This window comes from Myzus persicae, unplaced genomic scaffold (assembly GCF_001856785.1).
Source record: "Myzus persicae strain clone G006 unplaced genomic scaffold, MPER_G0061.0, whole genome shotgun sequence".
NCBI lineage: Eukaryota > Metazoa > Arthropoda > Insecta > Hemiptera > Aphididae > Myzus > Myzus persicae.
Window position 1 is genome coordinate 856,965 of NW_019102520.1, and position 18,036 is coordinate 875,000.

Below are 18,036 nucleotides of genomic sequence, written 5' to 3' on the forward strand. Positions count from 1 at the left end.
GTAATAGTGTAATACAGTAGGTCGAATTAATTCTTGCAGAAAGAATCGCATTTTAAAATGTCATTATATGATGCGTCAAATTACTAAATATAAGAATAAAGTTTCAAGTACTCAGGAAAAATATTTTTAAATTACAGTAAAATAAAACTAATTGGCTATTTTTCGTTTAAATACTGTGAAAATTTGAACTTGAATATCTATATACAAAACTGTGTTCATATAATTTTTTAGATACTTTTGATGACAGTATTATCTATTTATAATAAATGAAAAACTTTTTTTTAATTTTTAATCCTTAGCTATAAAAATCTAACATCTTATAAATTGTTAACAAAAAATAATTTGTAAATATTCAATATTTTGATAAATTTTGAAAACATTTTAACTTTAAACGTCTATAAAAAAATATTGTGGGTTTACGCCCATCATTTTTTTTTTTTAATTTTCACTAACAACAACTTTTGAGAAACCTTGTATTAATTTATCGTTGCAGTTACGATTGTTATTTGTTCGTATACACTGAATCAACCTACTTATTAAGTTTTTATAACTGTGCTATTCAAAGTAAATGCATACTACTCAAAGCGAATATTAAACATAAATACTAAAATATAAAGGTTACCAAATTCTTGGGTTATAGCTCAATAGGTTGTATAAAAATTGTATTATAAGTTTAGAAACCGGAAATTTAATTTACTAACTTATTTATTTCCTAGATACAATTTTATTTTTCATGTAAACCTAAGGTGTTACCCGGCGTATAGTATAGGCAAAATAGGTACATATTATCAAACTTGACATTAAACGGAGATGACATTTTAACCCGTTCGGGCTTACGTATATTTTTATCCATTGCGCTTTTGGGAGTAAAAGTATATACTTCTATACCACCCAGTTAGCATATTATCGGTGGCAACAATATTTAAATTAAATCTAAAAAGTTTATTTAAGCCCCAAAATAATATAAAAACTAACTTACGCTTAAACGTTGACTCTCCCGGTGAAACTTATAGCTATGTAATATCTAGAGTTCAGACGTGCTGCAGTACTTCGCCGCCGAAAAAACCGCGATTTTCAACAGTTTTCATCTCGCTCCGAACTGAAACTTGAAGATATCCTGAAACGAATCTGAAAGTAACAAAATGTGAGAGTTCATGGTATATAATATACTTATTGCTTGACAACTTTTCTATATATTCTTGACTTAATTTTTTTTTATCCATCTTTGACGTTTGCCATAGATAATATAAATATATTAAAATATGTGATAGATCCATAGATCTTATACTCAGCATATGGTCTATTGATAAATCATATGTTCAGAAATCTTTGTGATCTGGTGTAACCCGGTTTTCTATTTCAATTGTTTGTCGTATGCCAAATTTAACCATACAAACTAGTCACAAGCTTATAAACATTTTTAAAATGAATTCTTCCACCGGCCAATTTATGAACATTAAACTTAAATTATTTAGTAATTTGTTATTTTTTTTGTCAATTTCAATTTTTTAACATATATCTACCATATTTTGGCAACACTAATTCAACCTATTCTATATAAGGTACCTAAAAGTACAAAATATATTTACTAAAAAAGCAGTGAATGTATAATAACCATTATGTATATAAGATATAACGGGATCTGAGAATACTCAATAATTTATATCCCCCCTTTAAAAAAACTCTGAGCACGAAACTGAGCCGATAAGCCGATTAATGATGTAATATGTATGACCGTATATCAGCGAAATTATGATTTGTTTTTTAAAAATAATATTTTTTTTTAATTTTCAATATCGTGAGGAGAGACATATCAGTAAATAATTTGTTTAATTATGTAATATTATCGACGTGATTATAGACTCAATCAGGGGCGTAGTTACGATTTACGGCGGGAGGGATATGAGGGATAGATCCCCCATGAGCTGTATTTTTATACTGTCGTATACCCACAAATAGTTCAGATACAAACTTATAAATTAATAATTATTATTAAACTAAAAAATAAAATAAAATATTTAGTTGTGTTAGTACGGATCATAAATATTTACTCGGTAAACGATGAGCACGATTTTAAAATATATGGTCTGTTTCATTTTTATTCTTATTTATTAATAAACACTTGGGTGCCCTGCCACACCGTCGTCCGTCACCTGTACCTAATTACAGTACCTACTTCCTACACACTACATTCATATTATAGATTATAGATGGTAAGTAATCCGATGATAAGTAAAACCACTATTCCAAAAATTAAAAATTTAATAATAAAAATGTAACTTCATGATTTACATTTCGTAGAACGAAATTATTATATTGGTTTGAGTCATTAAATTATACCAAATGTAGATAAGGGGGTGTGGGAGGCAAAGGCCTCCACAACATAGGTGGAGATCGGGGGGCTTACGGGGGCTTAGTCCCCCCCAAAATATATGATTTGAAGTTAAAGTCTCTCTAAGAATATTAAACAAACAATACCGTAATTTTGTACAGTTTGCAGAACTTTTTTCATTATTTTATATCCTTATATCCACAATTATATAAGTGTACCTAGTACATTACATACACATTATTTACCAATTTATTATTTACGGTAACATACCGAACAATTAAGTCACAATTCACAATAATATTATATTGTGTTTATATACCTAATATTGTACATATTTTGTACCAATTGGCCATCTATATTGAATAACATATTATACCATTCTATTTTAGATGGGAAAAATATTATTTCTTTTCATAATTTTTGTTAATTCTCGAGAAACGATATAGCTAGCTATTACAGGACTATCGGCTATCGCTATATAGCTGTATTAAACCTATCGTAAAGTTTATGCGATTGAATGAATCGTTAACCGTATTGACCATTTTATACTAAATTATATTTTACTTATTGTTTGATGTTCTTGGGAATACATTTCTTTTGAGATTGTGATTTAGATTTTTAATAAATAATTTAGTTCAAATATGTTTGAAATATTTAAATTTAAAATTTAAATCGTTTATTAATTATTCTTTTTTATGTTTGTAACTATTTAAGTTGTTATGATAACGAATCAACGAGAACAATTTTTTATGAGTGATTTAATGTAAAAATTAGTTTGTTGGGGGTGTGGGGGCAATGCCCCCAAGGGTCTGTTTGTCATCAAATATTTGAGCCCCCCCTCAATATTTCACAAGATCTCCGCCTATGCTTCACAAGTTTGCTATACAAATTTATTTCAATCCCCCCCCCCCCCATAAAACATTCTTAATTACGCCACTAGACTCAATCATATATATACCTAAACCTAATACCAGTAATACCTATAGTCGAGAAACGTCTTGTCAATTTATAACATTACGTATTTTAATGGTAGTCAGTACACGATTTAAGATATCTTAAGACCTTAAGTACTCAGTACTAAAGTAGATGTATTAGTCCTATTCCTATAGCCATATTATAAGAACTATTTTCTGATAGGCACTTAAGTAAAATCATACAACATTATGTTGTATTGAAAAATAACATTAATTACGGTATCACAAGCTCTTATTATAAGTCTCGTATAGTTCCTTATAGTTTAATATGTATTATATAAAAATCATTCAATATTGATACAGAGTATTGAGTACAGACATACACGGTGGTAATAATAGGTATATTATACTAAATTATGCTAATATTAAACTAAAAAGTAAAAGTGTAAAAGTGTTTTCAATGTTGTCATTCCGGTGTAGTACTAAACACTAATTGATTTTAATTACTATAATAGTATGACACTGACCAGATTTTACAAAGGCATATTCTAAGGTATATTTAACAATGTTAAAATATTGCAGGTCTTGTTATGTTTTTATGTTATATTCATATAAATTGAAAGTGTCAAAAGTGTTATAAGCTTACAAAGTTATAACTGTGTGTAGGACGAGGGTGCTGGGTGACTCTATTCCGATATTTTATTTTTTTAAGTATTGTTAGGTAGGGATGTTAATTTATATATAATAATATGTATAATGTATTGTACATAAGTGCTGCGTTTATTTACTAATAAATATTACTGTCAATGTATTATGTACACTCATTAACAAAGGTCAGTGGTTAAACTACATAAGTATAACTATTGATCGATTGACTTTTAATGAGAAAAAATATTTGTTTACAAAGAAATATACGTTGAACTATTAAAGTGTATTAATATTGAAATTAAATAATTAATATGCATAATGTATAACAAATAAAAATTGAAACTCCTCTATGGTTATTCTGGTTGCTTGGAAAACTTTCCTAGCTGTCCACATTGATACATAAGTGACAAGTGAGGGTGAACCATCAAGGGCCCGTATTCGCCGTTTGCCTGTATATAAAAAGGTTTTATTTTCATTCAAACGAAGATACGCGATTAATAGGTAAACTTATAATTATTTTATGTATATAAAACGTTATATAAATCCTTGCAGTATATAGACTTACCTAAACGGCTGAACTACGTGTAAACTTCAATACTAACGAGTGTATAAATAAATAAGGATTTGTATAGGTATAATAATGATAATGATCTAATCAGACAAAAAAATCAATTAAAAAAACTCTTTAACCAAATCTATGGAGTATAGATCTTACAATTTGTTGGATAAAATTAATTAGTTAGGTACCTACCTAGTTAAATTAATATCATTATATCATTACTTAATCTTATCGAAAAAAAAACATTCATATAATGAAAATGAAATGTAGGTAACCTAACTAACCCACAGAAACCACAGAAAAATTAATAATATGTGTAAGGTACCGATTTCTTTATTTTACTAACCTGTTTTTCGTACACTTGTTTTTCATCGACAGTCATATTATCCCAACTATCTGAAATGATTTTTCGAACAAAGTCTGTGGGGAGTTCAGGCTGTGTCCAATGATATAAATTCATCGTTTTTTTTACATAGATTCTTTTTGCTTCACTTTGAGTCCAGGTGGAGTGATTATGTGTTTTTTTATTTGGTTTATTTGTCTGCTGTATTTAAAACACAAAATAATAATAATAAACATTTTTTAAATATGTGCATGGTGCCTACAAAACGAGTAGATAAGCAAAATTGTTTATAAATAAGTAAGTGTCTATAAGGGTATAGGACAAGTCTCACCGTCCCACGGTTCTTTGATACGAAAACTATTTTCAAGTAACGGAAGGGATTCAAACTTTATTGATCACTATATAATTTATGAATTTATGATCCATGATCTACACTATACTTTAAAATAATAACTTATTAGAGTGATTTGAACAGATATTGGAGAGGGATACTCCATATACTCGAATGATATAGGTACTGCAGTTTAATAGTAAACTATAAAAAGATTATAAATATATGGGTTGCAAAATGTTTTCTTACTTTACGCATGTTGGGTCTGACAGGAAAGTTGGCGAAAGCGATGGATCCAGGAACAAAGTTATCCGGCAGACTAAAATGTATCGAGTCTTCAGACTTTTTATACGGCAAAAGTTTTTGGAGTTGTTCAGGAGTCATATCAGGTGACGGGTAGTTCTAAATTAAGGATAGGTGTTAATAACTGAGTATAAAATAAAAATTTACCTAAGAAGATTCGAAACAACCAGTCTGTAAGAAGATATTCATAGATTATATTATCTGTGTACCTATTGTAATATTATAAAAAATATATATGGACAAAAAAGCTAAATTGATTGATTTGTATCACCTATACATTATACCAATACGGCAATATACCAATCGATATATCGATGTATATGTATATGCTCCCGTACTGGATATTTATACGTCATAAATTAGAAGTATTTATTTTTAAAAACACTAAATCTAATATTAATTTATTATGTATCTATAATGAATAATGATAAATTGTGCTAAACATTGTTATTGAATGTTTGAATCTACTTTTTATTTGCCGTATACTTTTGAAAATTAATTTACTAGAAACAAATAAAAAAAAAAGTTATATTTTTATTTGATGTGGAGGGGGTGTGAGGAATTTTTGTTGAATATATTAAAGGGCTTGAGCCCCAGCCAATTTAAATCACTATTTGCGCCTATGATACAGACGTATTTTAAATTTAAATGTGAAAGTTAATCGTTAATGGGAAAATTCTTAAGTTTTTAATTATTTTGAGAATTTATGACTAGTTACGACGTTAGGTTTAGTATCGTATAAATTAATAATCATTTATTCATAAATAAATTATTTTGAAAGTTGTAGGTAAAAGTATAAAATAAAGCATGAATAATTTGTTTACAATTGAGTAGGTAGGTAATTTTTATTGGCCGTTACTACTAATACAAAATCCTGGCTATTCTACAAAATGTCGTTAATCGTAATAATTTATTGTTATTTAATTATGTATTACCATTTTGTTGTTCATATTACTTGGATTGAAAAAGTTGTATTTTGTAACTGGAAATGTTTTTTTTTTCAATTTAAGATCAGTACAGTTAATTTTTTTTTTATTTAGATCAGTCTTATGAAATGTACCTATAAATGTTTACGAAAATATTAGATAGGCAAAAAAGTTTATCAATAATCAATATTAATTATAGGTATGTCGTTGCACATTTTTCCTCTGTATATACATGCTTAGCGATTGTTACTACCATAGAGATGGCATGATATTACATGACTTTCCGTTTTACCTGCAATCGACCATCACGAATCTATATTCTATGCATAGATGTGCGCAGACTAAAAATCATGGCGTACCCATAGGCGGAAATCCATTGAAAAAATATTAGTAGGAGGAGGGGCTACTATTTTTCAAATGAACCTACATCGTGGATGGCTTTGCCCCTTCACAATAATTGTTGGACTTATCGAGGGGAGTTGAAAGATTTTTGGGGAGCTTTTCATTGTAGTTATACTTTATTCTAAATATCTAAAAAAATCTATTTAACAATTTTAAATTATTCTGAATTACTTTAGTATGAATTTCTTCCCCTAAGTACCTCAACGTAATTGGGTAAAGATCAACTTGTAGGAGCTTTCCTAGTTGAACTGATGACATAGACAATCAACTTTTAACTATTGTCTATCAGTAACAAATTTCAATCATGTTAGTCTTGTATTATACTAGCGAAGAACAAATATACTAGTGCCGGGTTGCATGAAAAAATTATTAATTTAACGGCCCAATCATGGGCCGCTAAGCCATATTTAAGGGAACATTAGTTCACTATGGATTTGTTAAATGTTTAGTGATTGTTCATGCGACCCGGCATAGGTATACATTTTATTCAACATTTTTTTTTTTTTACATATAACTTCAGAGTTACTTCATATACCCTCCTATTATGATAACACTTCTGTAAAATGTATATTTATGCCTGTAAATAATAAAAAATAATAGCCATAAAATTGTTTTATTATTATAAAAATATTGTATTTTTATTGTTATTTATTATAAAAATATATGTGGCAATATATTAAATAATTCCACTCTTGGTCTTCAAAAACTTTACAGGACGTGCCAAGGTTCATCGTGTACACATGCCTATGGAAGTATGTCTAACCTTTTTCAGTTGTTTCTATAGCTTCCATTAATCATTAGACAATAGGTATACATTGATAATAATTGATATTATTATATTTTGTTACTTAGATCACTTCATCTAGTTAAATCTATAAACTATATGGATATATTGTTATAATTAAATGCTGAAGATTAGATACAACAATAGACAATTGTCTTCAAGCATAGCTCCAAGGAAGTTGTTGATACGAAGGCGATGACTTTCTGAATCCATCATAACTACCAGCAAAAATAACTCTTACAATAAATTTTAACCGTCCATTGTAGGAAATGCTTTTTGGTTACTCTTCCTAACTATAAACATAATAGTAAGACTTTAATTATGACACCATTTTGTCAGTTTGTGAGTTGAGTTCTGATGCTAGGCTCAATTTCAAATGATCAACAACAGTTAAATTCACAAATGACAATGTAAAGCATAAAATTAAAGTATCAAATATGAATTTCCTCCACACAAATAAAACTTATTCGCTAGAGATTATGATATTATTATTATGTTTAAAAAAAATCTATAATCAAACATTTTGATTTAAATAAAAAATAAAATATATTATGCAAAAAAACAATCATAATTATTCATAATTACTGACAAAAATAAATATTTGGTATCATAATAAAATTATTATAAGATTATTTGTATTTAAAAATAAATAACATTTGAACACAATTAAAAATGTTATCATTAACTACTATATTTATATATTATAGCATTGATTAAATACACAATATGAATATTTAATTAACATAAATAAATAATAAACAATAAAAAATAAACATACTGAAATAGTAATATTAAAAACTATTATATTTCGTTATGGAGCATTGTTGACTGGTGCCAAAAATAGCATAATTGAGCTTATAATGGCCTTGCCACATGAATTCACTTTGGTCAATCATTTCAAATAGTCGGTTTCAAATATCAGGTTTATTTATAATAATGAAGGGTTAGAGTATAAATATTCTATGCAGTGAAAATAAAGTAACCCTTAATGTATTGATAAGTTGAGAAAAATAACAACTTAAGAATTTTGATTTATACCCGAGAATAATTTCATCAACATATTTTTAAAATGTTTAATATTTTTTTTTTTTCAATTGCTTTAAGAAACCTAAGCCTTTTTTTGTATTTCATAACAGAGAAAACATAATAATAATTATAAAATTAAAACAATGGTTTAATTAAAAGGAGTATACCGTGGCAGTAAATATTGTAAGTATTCAGATGACTTCTAATTTATCTAATTATTTCGAATTTACTTACAATAACTATACATGAATAATGAATGAATGAATAATACTATATTTACTATTTATTCAGCAGTAATATCCAACTGTAATGGAGGTATTAATTTCCATATATGCTGCTTTAATGTTTGACACTGCAAATTCAATTTGTATTGACCAGGATAAAAGAATATCACCCCACATTCATGATATAACTTATCATGTTTGTTTACCTATATGGAGTAATTTATAAATATAAATTTGTTTTAAATTTTTGACTTATGTATTAATCAACACAATTTATGTACTCACTCTAGTTGTATGAGTCTTAGTTGATCCAGTAGTAGCTAATCTATTTCCTAATTGATTGTTTGTAGTTCCATTCAGATAGTCTTGGTAAAAATTCAGCTCCAATGTAATATCATCTAATGGAGACATAAGTGAATTATGTACCCAAATTTGAAGCTTTAGCTGCTGACCAACAGGATATTGAGATGTTTCTGATAACAGTTTTTCATCACACTCACTGACAATTTTTTCTTCATTTAGATTGATTTCTAATAAAATTGTATATTTTATATTATTTTACACTTGCTCCACAAACATTTAATTTAGTAAATTACCCCAATAAATAGGTGATGTGCATACAATATCAAGCATCTGAGGACACAATGTAAGACCGTATAATTTTGCAACACCCCATCTCGATGGTAAATCATCATAAGAATTAACTGACCATCTCAGCAAAACTTGTTCTGCAATATGTTTATTGCACTGGGATACCATATCAGCTTGCCCTTCTTCACCACTACTAACCTAAGATTAAAATTAAAATTTCATAAAATCAGTATAGATTATTTAATAAAAGTCATTAAACCTGTTCTAAACTATGGATTAAAAATCTATCAACAGGTACAGGAATTCTGTAAGATTCTTTTTCTTCCATTAAAATACTTTTATTTGTTGCATATTTAAGTTCCATTTCTTGATTAGTAACATTCACAACATCAAGTACCAAATAAAATTGGGAACCCCTAAAATACAAAGTTGATGACTACATTAATAAATAAAATACTACAATATACTCACGTTTCTGCTTGTAAGACATCCCATCCAGTTACTAATACAGAATTGAAAATATTTAATGATAAAATACATGAAATTATCCTGCAATAACCAGCAGCCATACCTTCACCTCCAGCATATTTTATTTTAATATTAAATTCAATAACCTAAAGTTAAATATGTTCATTATTTATTTAACAAATGCATAATAATTATAAAAATAATCATGGACAATGAAAAAATTATGAAGGTATAATGTATGTATTAAAAACTTCATTTTTAAATGAAAAATTAAATCTTTGTGAATCATAAATAAAATAAATGTTACTTTTAAAGATGTTATATCAGTTGGGCTTCTATATCTAGAACAATTTGAATTTAAACTGCTTTCTCCTGATCTGAAAAATATATGCATAATTTATTAGATTTAAAAAAAAAGAAAAGTAAAAGATTCATCTGAATTTACCGAAATGAAGAAGCAGTCATTGGAGACAATCTTTCATTCCTTTGTTTAGGACTAGGTAATGATGGATATGAACTTGGACCTGACATAGTTAGGCTACTTTTTAAACTATTTAACTCTGAAGCAATAAAAATAACAATAATAAATACAATATTTAATTAATATAAAGTCAAGATTTTAACTTAATTATAATGAACAATTTAATGCATGATACTTTTTAATCAAATATTAGAACAATATTACCTGCAAGTGGATACTGGTTACTGGAAAGGAAATTTAATGCTCCAGTTAAATGAATCCCCAACACAATTTCTGATTTAGGAGTAATTGGCAAATAATCTTTTATATTTTCAGTGTCAACTTTAATTATGCTATTTTTTAATGAATGTTCAATAGTTGATTCAATTGATATTTCCAGAAGATCAATAGAAATTGATCCAACATTTGATATTTTTAAGTTATAATCCATACTAAAAATGTAAAAAGTAATTAGTATACCAGAAGACTGTAAAATATAAATAGTATTATATTTTATACACCTTTCACCAGCAAATAATGTAACATTAGATATATTATCATTTTTTGAGTCTAAAATGAATGCTTCCAGAATTGGCATTGACGGAATAACTTGTACATTGTACGTGGTTTCTGGAACATTTGGAATGTTTTTAAGACGACAATTTGATTTCACTCCTAATGTATGTGTTGAATAACCGTTAATTTCAATTTCTCCGACTTCTTTGGGTATACCAGTTAACACAACATTTTGATAACTAATTTCTGGAGGTAAATTTATAGAAAATGGAATGCTTTCAAAGACAGCTCCATTAGTTAATAGAAGCTAAAATACAAATTACCATTGAACACAATTATTACAATTTATAACATTATGGTAAAAAAAGTTAATAAATAAAAATACACTTACAATATTTGTTACTTCTAATTCAAAGTTTAATGGATTACTGAGTTCTAGTATAACTTCACAAGGTTCATTTATAACCCAAACATATTCCATTTTATTACTTTTAATATTATATTTTTCCATGGACCCGAACTTCAATGGAGTAAATAAGAAAGGACCAAAATCTTCTTTAGCTTTCACTAACTTATGTGGTCTCAAGTGAAGTTTTAAATTTTGAACAGAAAAGTTCCTAAAATAGATTATAATAATATAGATATTAAATTAGTTTGTCAAACTGAAGCTTCTTACTCAGGTTGTGGTATATTTAAAAGATTTGCTGGGGGAATTACTAGCCCATTATCCAATACAAGAGGAACCGGAGAACCTTCACATTGTGCAGATAATACAGACAGTTGTGTAGCATATGCGCTTCTTTCTACTTTGTCCATCATCCACCACATAGTTTGTAATAAAAATGTACAATGCCGTGTTGCTAAACTAGCATTTCCAACTCTTTTGGCAGCTAATACAATTTCATTAACTACTTGTCTTTGTAATTCAGGCCATCCAAATTGTCCTCCAGTCACATAATCATTTGGATCTAAAGATAACTTATGCCCAGGCAACATTTTAAGTAATAACTGATAGCACTGTTCCCAAGAGGTGTGTGGATTACTTGCAGAAACATATCTTTTTGAGGCTAACCATTGAAAAAATGATGCTTTACGATGAAAACCAATTTCTGAGTATAGTTCAGCTAATTTCATTAAACGTTGTATCTGTACATTAAATAATATATATTTTTTTAAAACTTGTTTTTATTAAAATTAACCAAATACTACAATTGCAATTAATTATTTATTTTGATAACAATAAATAGAAAAAATTTTAGAATTACCTTCTCCTCATCAGTTAAAGTCAAATTTACAGGTAAAACATTTTGTAAAAAGTAATGAACATGTATGAAATGATGGTGGTCAACTGCAATACGAGCAGCTTTTAGACTTCCTTCAGTTAATACTACTCCAGCATTTAAATACTATAAGATAAACAAATATATTATACACTTTTAATGTATATAATGTATATAATGTATATTATGTACACTTTTACAATTAAAATAAATTGCTGTACTAATAATTTTCCCTTGATTGTGGGGGGAAGATAAGTAAACGTAACTATTTAGTCGCAAACCACTTATATGCTTAGGTTTATTAAATACCTAACCTAAGGTAAGATTGGTAAGATGCCTCAATTGTTGTAATATATTTTATATTTTTACTAACAGTGAATAGTTTTAAATTACAGCTTTATTTGTGCCAATTTTATAAAAACTCTGTAGTTAACCGGGTAAACATTTCAAACAGTTATTTGATAAAATTAAATTTTGTAAGACAGGATTTTGTATTTTTTTTATTTATTACCATACATGCTGCATTTAATATATAATATTGTTTAGTTTAATATTTTAATGTTAAGGACATTATGTTAATTTTTATCACCAGAAAATAACCAATCATGATGTCTATATTTAATTAATATTTAATTACATTTTCACCTGCTACTTACTTTACTATAGTGTTTAAGAGCTTCGCCATAATTCTTATAAATATCATCAATGCTAAGTAAATTCTGAGGCATTGTAGATCTGACAACATTATCATCTAATGAAACAAAACCAGTATTTGTGGATAATGGTCTAAACCTTTAAAATTAATTTCCAACTAAAGAAAATAGCATACAACATAATTAATGAACAATAACTAAAGAAAACATACTTGAATCTAGAATGACGTTCTTGAAGTGAAGCATTTCTTTGAAAATTTGATTTTGTGAGTTGATTTTGTGGTTGTAGTATCATTAATGATGTTGCACATAACCCTTCCAAACATCCTTTAGATAGAATTATAGTTCTATTAATATATTCAAAATTGACTTTATTTTTTAAATATTTAAAATTACCTCCTAACCAAAGCCAATCATTACAAGAACGTAGTGTATCTATAGCAGTCTGATAGAAATTAAGAGCATCATTTAAAAAACCAGTTTGCAGGTTCAAATCAGCTAAATGCTTTGTTACACGTCCCATACAACGTTTCTTATTAGCTCTAGACTCCATGTCCAAACCAATAATATTACGTTTTTCAAATGGAGCAATTAATAAAGTAGCTTTATCCAACTAAGAAAAACAATTTCAGATACCAACAATTCTAAAAATAATAATAGTAACAAGTTCCAATAATAATACATACTTTTTCTTTTGATTTTTCCAGACGTTTAGCATCCAATACCCAAAATAAAGAGGATAAAAATTCATTTAAATGCATTTCAATAGAAGGATTCGGATCATTATCACTAGCATAATATACATCTCTTGACTTGAAATTTGATGGTGTACTCAATTCTGGAGAATTTGGAGCATTTACACCAAATATAATACATCGTGAATCATATAGAGTAGATTGATATTTAACTTTTAAACTTTCATGTAATCTACATATTTCATTTAACTCAATTTGAAGTTTGCATTTAGCTAAAAAAAATGTACATACATAGATAATGAATAGTATTTAATTTTCATACAATCTAAACATAGGTTTTTTTTTTAAAATAAGCATACTATAATATTTAAGTTCATTACTACAAATACTTACAAACAGTTATAAGACCCAAAAGCCGTCGATGTGTTTGAAAATCACCCCAATCATTATTACCAACTGGATACTCTTTGATATATCTTGCTTGGACGCATCGTTCTGAACCGGTATTATCTACTACTCGTAATTGATTGATCCGACATATACGTTCAAAAAGACGGTTAAAGTTTTTTGATGATAATTCTTCCCCTGAAGACAATACATTTCTTTCATTCACAAGGTATCATTAACAATGAGTAAGTAACAAACACAAATTAAAAATATTAATTAATAATATGCACATATTAATTATTTACCCAGGTGCTTCACCAGTATAAGTAGAGTACCGTGATCATACACAGTCATCTCATAGTCTGGATGCGACATGTTTGGGTCTTGAGTTGGAGTTGACAAAATGGCACTAACTGAAGATCTCATCGAATCCTGAAATTCGGTACGAACATGCACATTCATAACATTAATGATAGAACCATTCATAACATGTTGATGCTCACCTGATTTTATATCCACTCTTAAACAAAAACAATGGCTGACGGTGAGCACAAAATGGATTTATTCGAGTAAAAATGTAAAATGTTATCATTATCTGAATCATAGACAATTCAATTCCCCAACAGAACGAAATAATAATAATAGTTAATCATATTCATATTTCACTGATCAGTCCTAAATTTATGACAGATTGTTGAGTGTCAACTGTCAAGTTTGTTTTCGTACTTCGTAATTTCGTTTGAATTTCAAATTTATAGAATCACTTATCTAATATCTACTTCATAAGTACAAAACAGAAAATATCGAAGTAGATAATAAATTTGATTACCAATTTTACTGTTGATAACAGTGGACCCTGTACCACTCCTGCACTAATAAAAGAATTCTAAAACTGCCTGTATTGTCACAGATATTCTGTAATATTGTTCTATAATGTTATAATTATTTAAGTATTATACCTTATACATCTGTGTGACCAGCACAGTAGCAAGGCAGCTAATATAATATAATATAAATATTTTGTATTATCTAACGTGTAGACTAGAATATAGTTCTGTATCATCTATCCCGCGAATCTAGGGAGAAAAAAGCCACGAAAAAATGTGGGATTAAATGACAATAAAAGTGTAAAAAAAGCTTCAAGTTTTTAACTTAATTATTTCAAAAAATGCAAATAATATTAACATTTTACTTTTAAAAAGGATCTCCCTGTAAAATGCCTAAAAAAATGTAATTTGTCTATTTTTCTGATTGTCCTAGGTACCTAGTAGGTACCTCACGGTCTTGTATACAAAACCGTGATCTATTTACAGGCTATGTGACTATGAAAGTCTGTGGTCTACCTGTCTAGTGTCTGTGGACCTTAGATTGTATTTGGGTTGGATATAAGCCTGTTGCGCGAGGGGTGCAATTGAGCCCCCCCCACCCCCCGGCAATAGTGAGTATAGAATAAAATAATTTTTCAAAACTATTGTTTATTGTTGTGTCTTAAGAAAATTCAATTATAGTTCTCATCTCTCGATACAAATACTTGATTGATATTTAAATGCAATTATTTGTAATGGGTGTTTTGTTAAAATAACTATGTAAATACAATCACTATCAATATACTATATTAGTGAAATAAGTACTTAAATATGCTTTGACAGTTTAAAAAAATATCATGGTGAATACGACGCTCAAATCGTAATTACTGAAAATTACTGGGAATTTTAAATTTTGACCTCCGGAATGCACCAACTAGAATCTAGATTCACTTTCACACCAGAAAAGTTACTGAAGTTTTCGACGACTTATCGCGTACCTAAGCATGGACAAAACAAAACACACATCAACGTAAAATGAATACATTCATCGCTCCGCTCGGTGCGTTCAGAATATAAAACACGTATCACACACCATTATTAAATACGTAGGTATTTATGTTACGGGCAATGTGAAATACATGTGTACATTGCCCGGTCAATGTGGTCCTGCCCGGGCAACATAAACCACAATTTTTTTTTAAACCAACCAATATTATTTTTTATTATTATAATTAATTATAATCATCACCTATTTATAGTATTGATTTTTTTTTTAAACAATCAATATTAATTGTATTCATGTACCATAATATTACATTATTACGAATATTTTGATGAAATAACAAAAAAAACTAACAAGTATCATCATTTTATTTGTTTAATAAATTATAATTTTATTATTACCTATTTATTTGAACAAGATTTAGAAGTATGGCACTTTGAATTACATAGTCTGTCTGCTTTTCTACACTCGATATTTAAATAGGCAGTACGATAAGTTACAAAAATAAATTTATACACACTGTTTCAAAAAATGCATAGTTTATTGTATTATGATATATGAATAAAATTAATAATGATTATTTTAAAAAAAAAAAATCAATGCTATAAATAGGTTATAATAATAAAAAATAATATTAATTGGTTGAAAAGAAATTCTTGGTTTACATTGCCGGGCAGAATCACATACATTTCCTGGTATTCCAGTATTCCACATTGACCTAACATACACATTATTCTACACTCCTACAGTTATCATTCCTCCCAGAATCTTTTTTTTTTTTTTTATTTGACATAAACGATCTATACAAATATTGCACAATTAGTTTATATGATGAGTGTATTAAATATGACATGTAAGTTGTGATTTAAGCAGCCGCCCATTAGTGACTCTTGGCTATTGATTAGTTTTTTTTTTTTTATTATTTAATTTTTTTTCTTTTTTTTTTTGACCAGGTTATTTAACATCAGACATTAAAATTTTGCAATAGGTCACGGCACCATTTTCTCTTTAATCTGCGGATTAGGATTTCCTGGAAGAGTGAGGATGGAAAGATCATTTATGAGAGGGTTTGAATGAGTTTGGAGTTTTTTATGGAATCGTGTGTAGAAAATGCGTGCTTTCTCATTTACAGTTTTCATATGGAGGTCATTATGAAGGGTGTGATTGAAAATATAGGGCGGAGCATTGGATAATCGTCGGAGTGAAATGTTTTGGAACGTTTGGATTCTATTAGTGTTAGATTTTGTTGCTGCACCCCACAGTTGAAGTCCATATGTCCAGATTGGTTTGAGTAGCGCTTTGTAAGTAATTAGTTTGGTGTTTAGAGTGGAACACTTATTTCTAATTAGCAGAGGTCTGAGCATACGCATGCGATTGTTTAAGGTTAGCCGTTTGGTTTGGAGGTGTTTCTTCCATGTTAGTCTTTTGTCAAGGAATATAATGCTAAATATTTAACTGTGTCGGATGAGGGAATTAGTACATTGTTGAGAGTAATGTTTGGACATATTCCTTGTTTGAGTGTAAATGTTGTGTGAATAGATTTATTCTGATTAATTTTTACTCGCCATTTTTCATACCACTCGGACAAGTGGTCAAGATGTACTTGTAAGTTTGATGAGGCAATTAAAGAATTTTCGTTGATGGATAAAATAACTTTGTCGTCGGCATAATCCGCTACAATGGTTTGTTGCATTGTGGGTTGGTCAGCTACGTATATGTTGAACAGAAAGGGGGAAAGTATACCACCTTGTGGTACACCTGCTTTGATTGACTAGATTTCCGATGTTGACGAATTAAATTGGACTTGGAAGTGTCTATCAGTTAAATAAGATTTAATTAATAGGTATAATGGGGAGGGGAGAAATTTTTTAAGTTTGTATTGGAGGCCTTCATGCCAGACCCAGTCGAAGGCTTGTGCAACGTCTAGAAAAATATAAGAGCAATAAAGCTTTTTTTCAAGGGATGTAGAAATAACATCAACAACTCGGTGTAATTGATGGATCGTGCTATGTGAATTGCGGAACCCAAACTGAGTATTTGGAAGTATGTTGTTGGCGATAATATGTGGCATTAAGCGTCTTAAAATAAGTCTTTCTAAAACTTTTGAAAAGAATGGCAAGAGACTTATTGGTCTGAATGAGGTTGGGGTTATCAAGTGGTTTGTCAGGTTTAGAAAAAATAACTATTTTAGAAGATTTCCATAACATCGGAAAATATGACAGTCTGAGAACCTCCCAGAATCTAAAACTAAAATCGTTCGATGAGAAATCGTTATTTTACTTAAGTATCGAATTTCGTTAAAATTTTAACTTCAAACAATTAAAGACTAATAAATATCAGCTCATGTTTTTTGTAAATTCTAGTATTAAAAATTTGAGAGGAACA

The 18,036-nt window shown here is 28.5% G+C and overlaps 2 protein-coding genes across 2 annotated transcripts; both read right to left on the bottom strand.

Annotated features, from left to right (window-relative positions):
- Window positions 1–4,247: 4,247 nt before the first annotated feature.
- On the bottom strand, window positions 4,248–6,380 carry LOC111032329. The gene is made up of 4 exons (XM_022312609.1): window positions 6,366–6,380; window positions 5,377–5,529; window positions 4,800–4,997; window positions 4,248–4,343 (listed from the first exon to the last, which is right to left on the bottom strand). The coding sequence occupies exons 1-4, from the start codon at window positions 6,378–6,380 to the stop codon at window positions 4,248–4,250; spliced, it is 462 nt and encodes a 153-aa protein (XP_022168301.1).
- A 2,262-nt stretch (window positions 6,381–8,642) lies between these two features.
- Window positions 8,643–14,642, bottom strand: LOC111032358 (protein brunelleschi). The gene is made up of 19 exons (XM_022312651.1): window positions 14,346–14,642; window positions 14,148–14,274; window positions 13,849–14,040; window positions 13,447–13,727; window positions 13,157–13,373; window positions 12,973–13,087; window positions 12,764–12,899; window positions 12,093–12,233; window positions 11,504–11,973; window positions 11,219–11,444; window positions 10,833–11,134; window positions 10,537–10,763; window positions 10,297–10,411; window positions 10,159–10,228; window positions 9,855–9,997; window positions 9,643–9,799; window positions 9,389–9,581; window positions 9,078–9,322; window positions 8,643–8,998 (listed from the first exon to the last, which is right to left on the bottom strand). The coding sequence occupies exons 2-19, from the start codon at window positions 14,266–14,268 to the stop codon at window positions 8,852–8,854; spliced, it is 3,498 nt and encodes a 1,165-aa protein (XP_022168343.1). The 5' UTR covers window positions 14,269–14,274; window positions 14,346–14,642; the 3' UTR covers window positions 8,643–8,851.
- Window positions 14,643–18,036: the final 3,394 nt, after the last annotated feature.

Bases quoted from the DNA above. Each gene is read 5' to 3' on its own strand.
- LOC111032329 (XM_022312609.1), bottom strand. The intron at 4,998-5,376 runs GTAAGAAAACAT...TTTTAAATACAG, and splicing joins TCAGACCCAACATGCGTAAA to CAGACAAATAAACCAAATAA. The intron at 4,344-4,799 runs GTTAGTAAAATA...TTTTATATACAG, and splicing joins AACAAGTGTACGAAAAACAG to GCAAACGGCGAATACGGGCC.
- LOC111032358 (XM_022312651.1), bottom strand. From the start codon at position 14,268: ATGAGATCTTCAGTTAGTGCCATTTTGTCAACTCCAACTCAAGACCCA. The intron at 14,041-14,147 runs GTAAATAATTAA...TATTGTCTTCAG, and splicing joins TATACTGGTGAAGCACCTGG to GGGAAGAATTATCATCAAAA. The intron at 13,088-13,156 runs GTAATTTTAAAT...TTCTATCTAAAG, and splicing joins TGATTGGCTTTGGTTAGGAG to GATGTTTGGAAGGGTTATGT.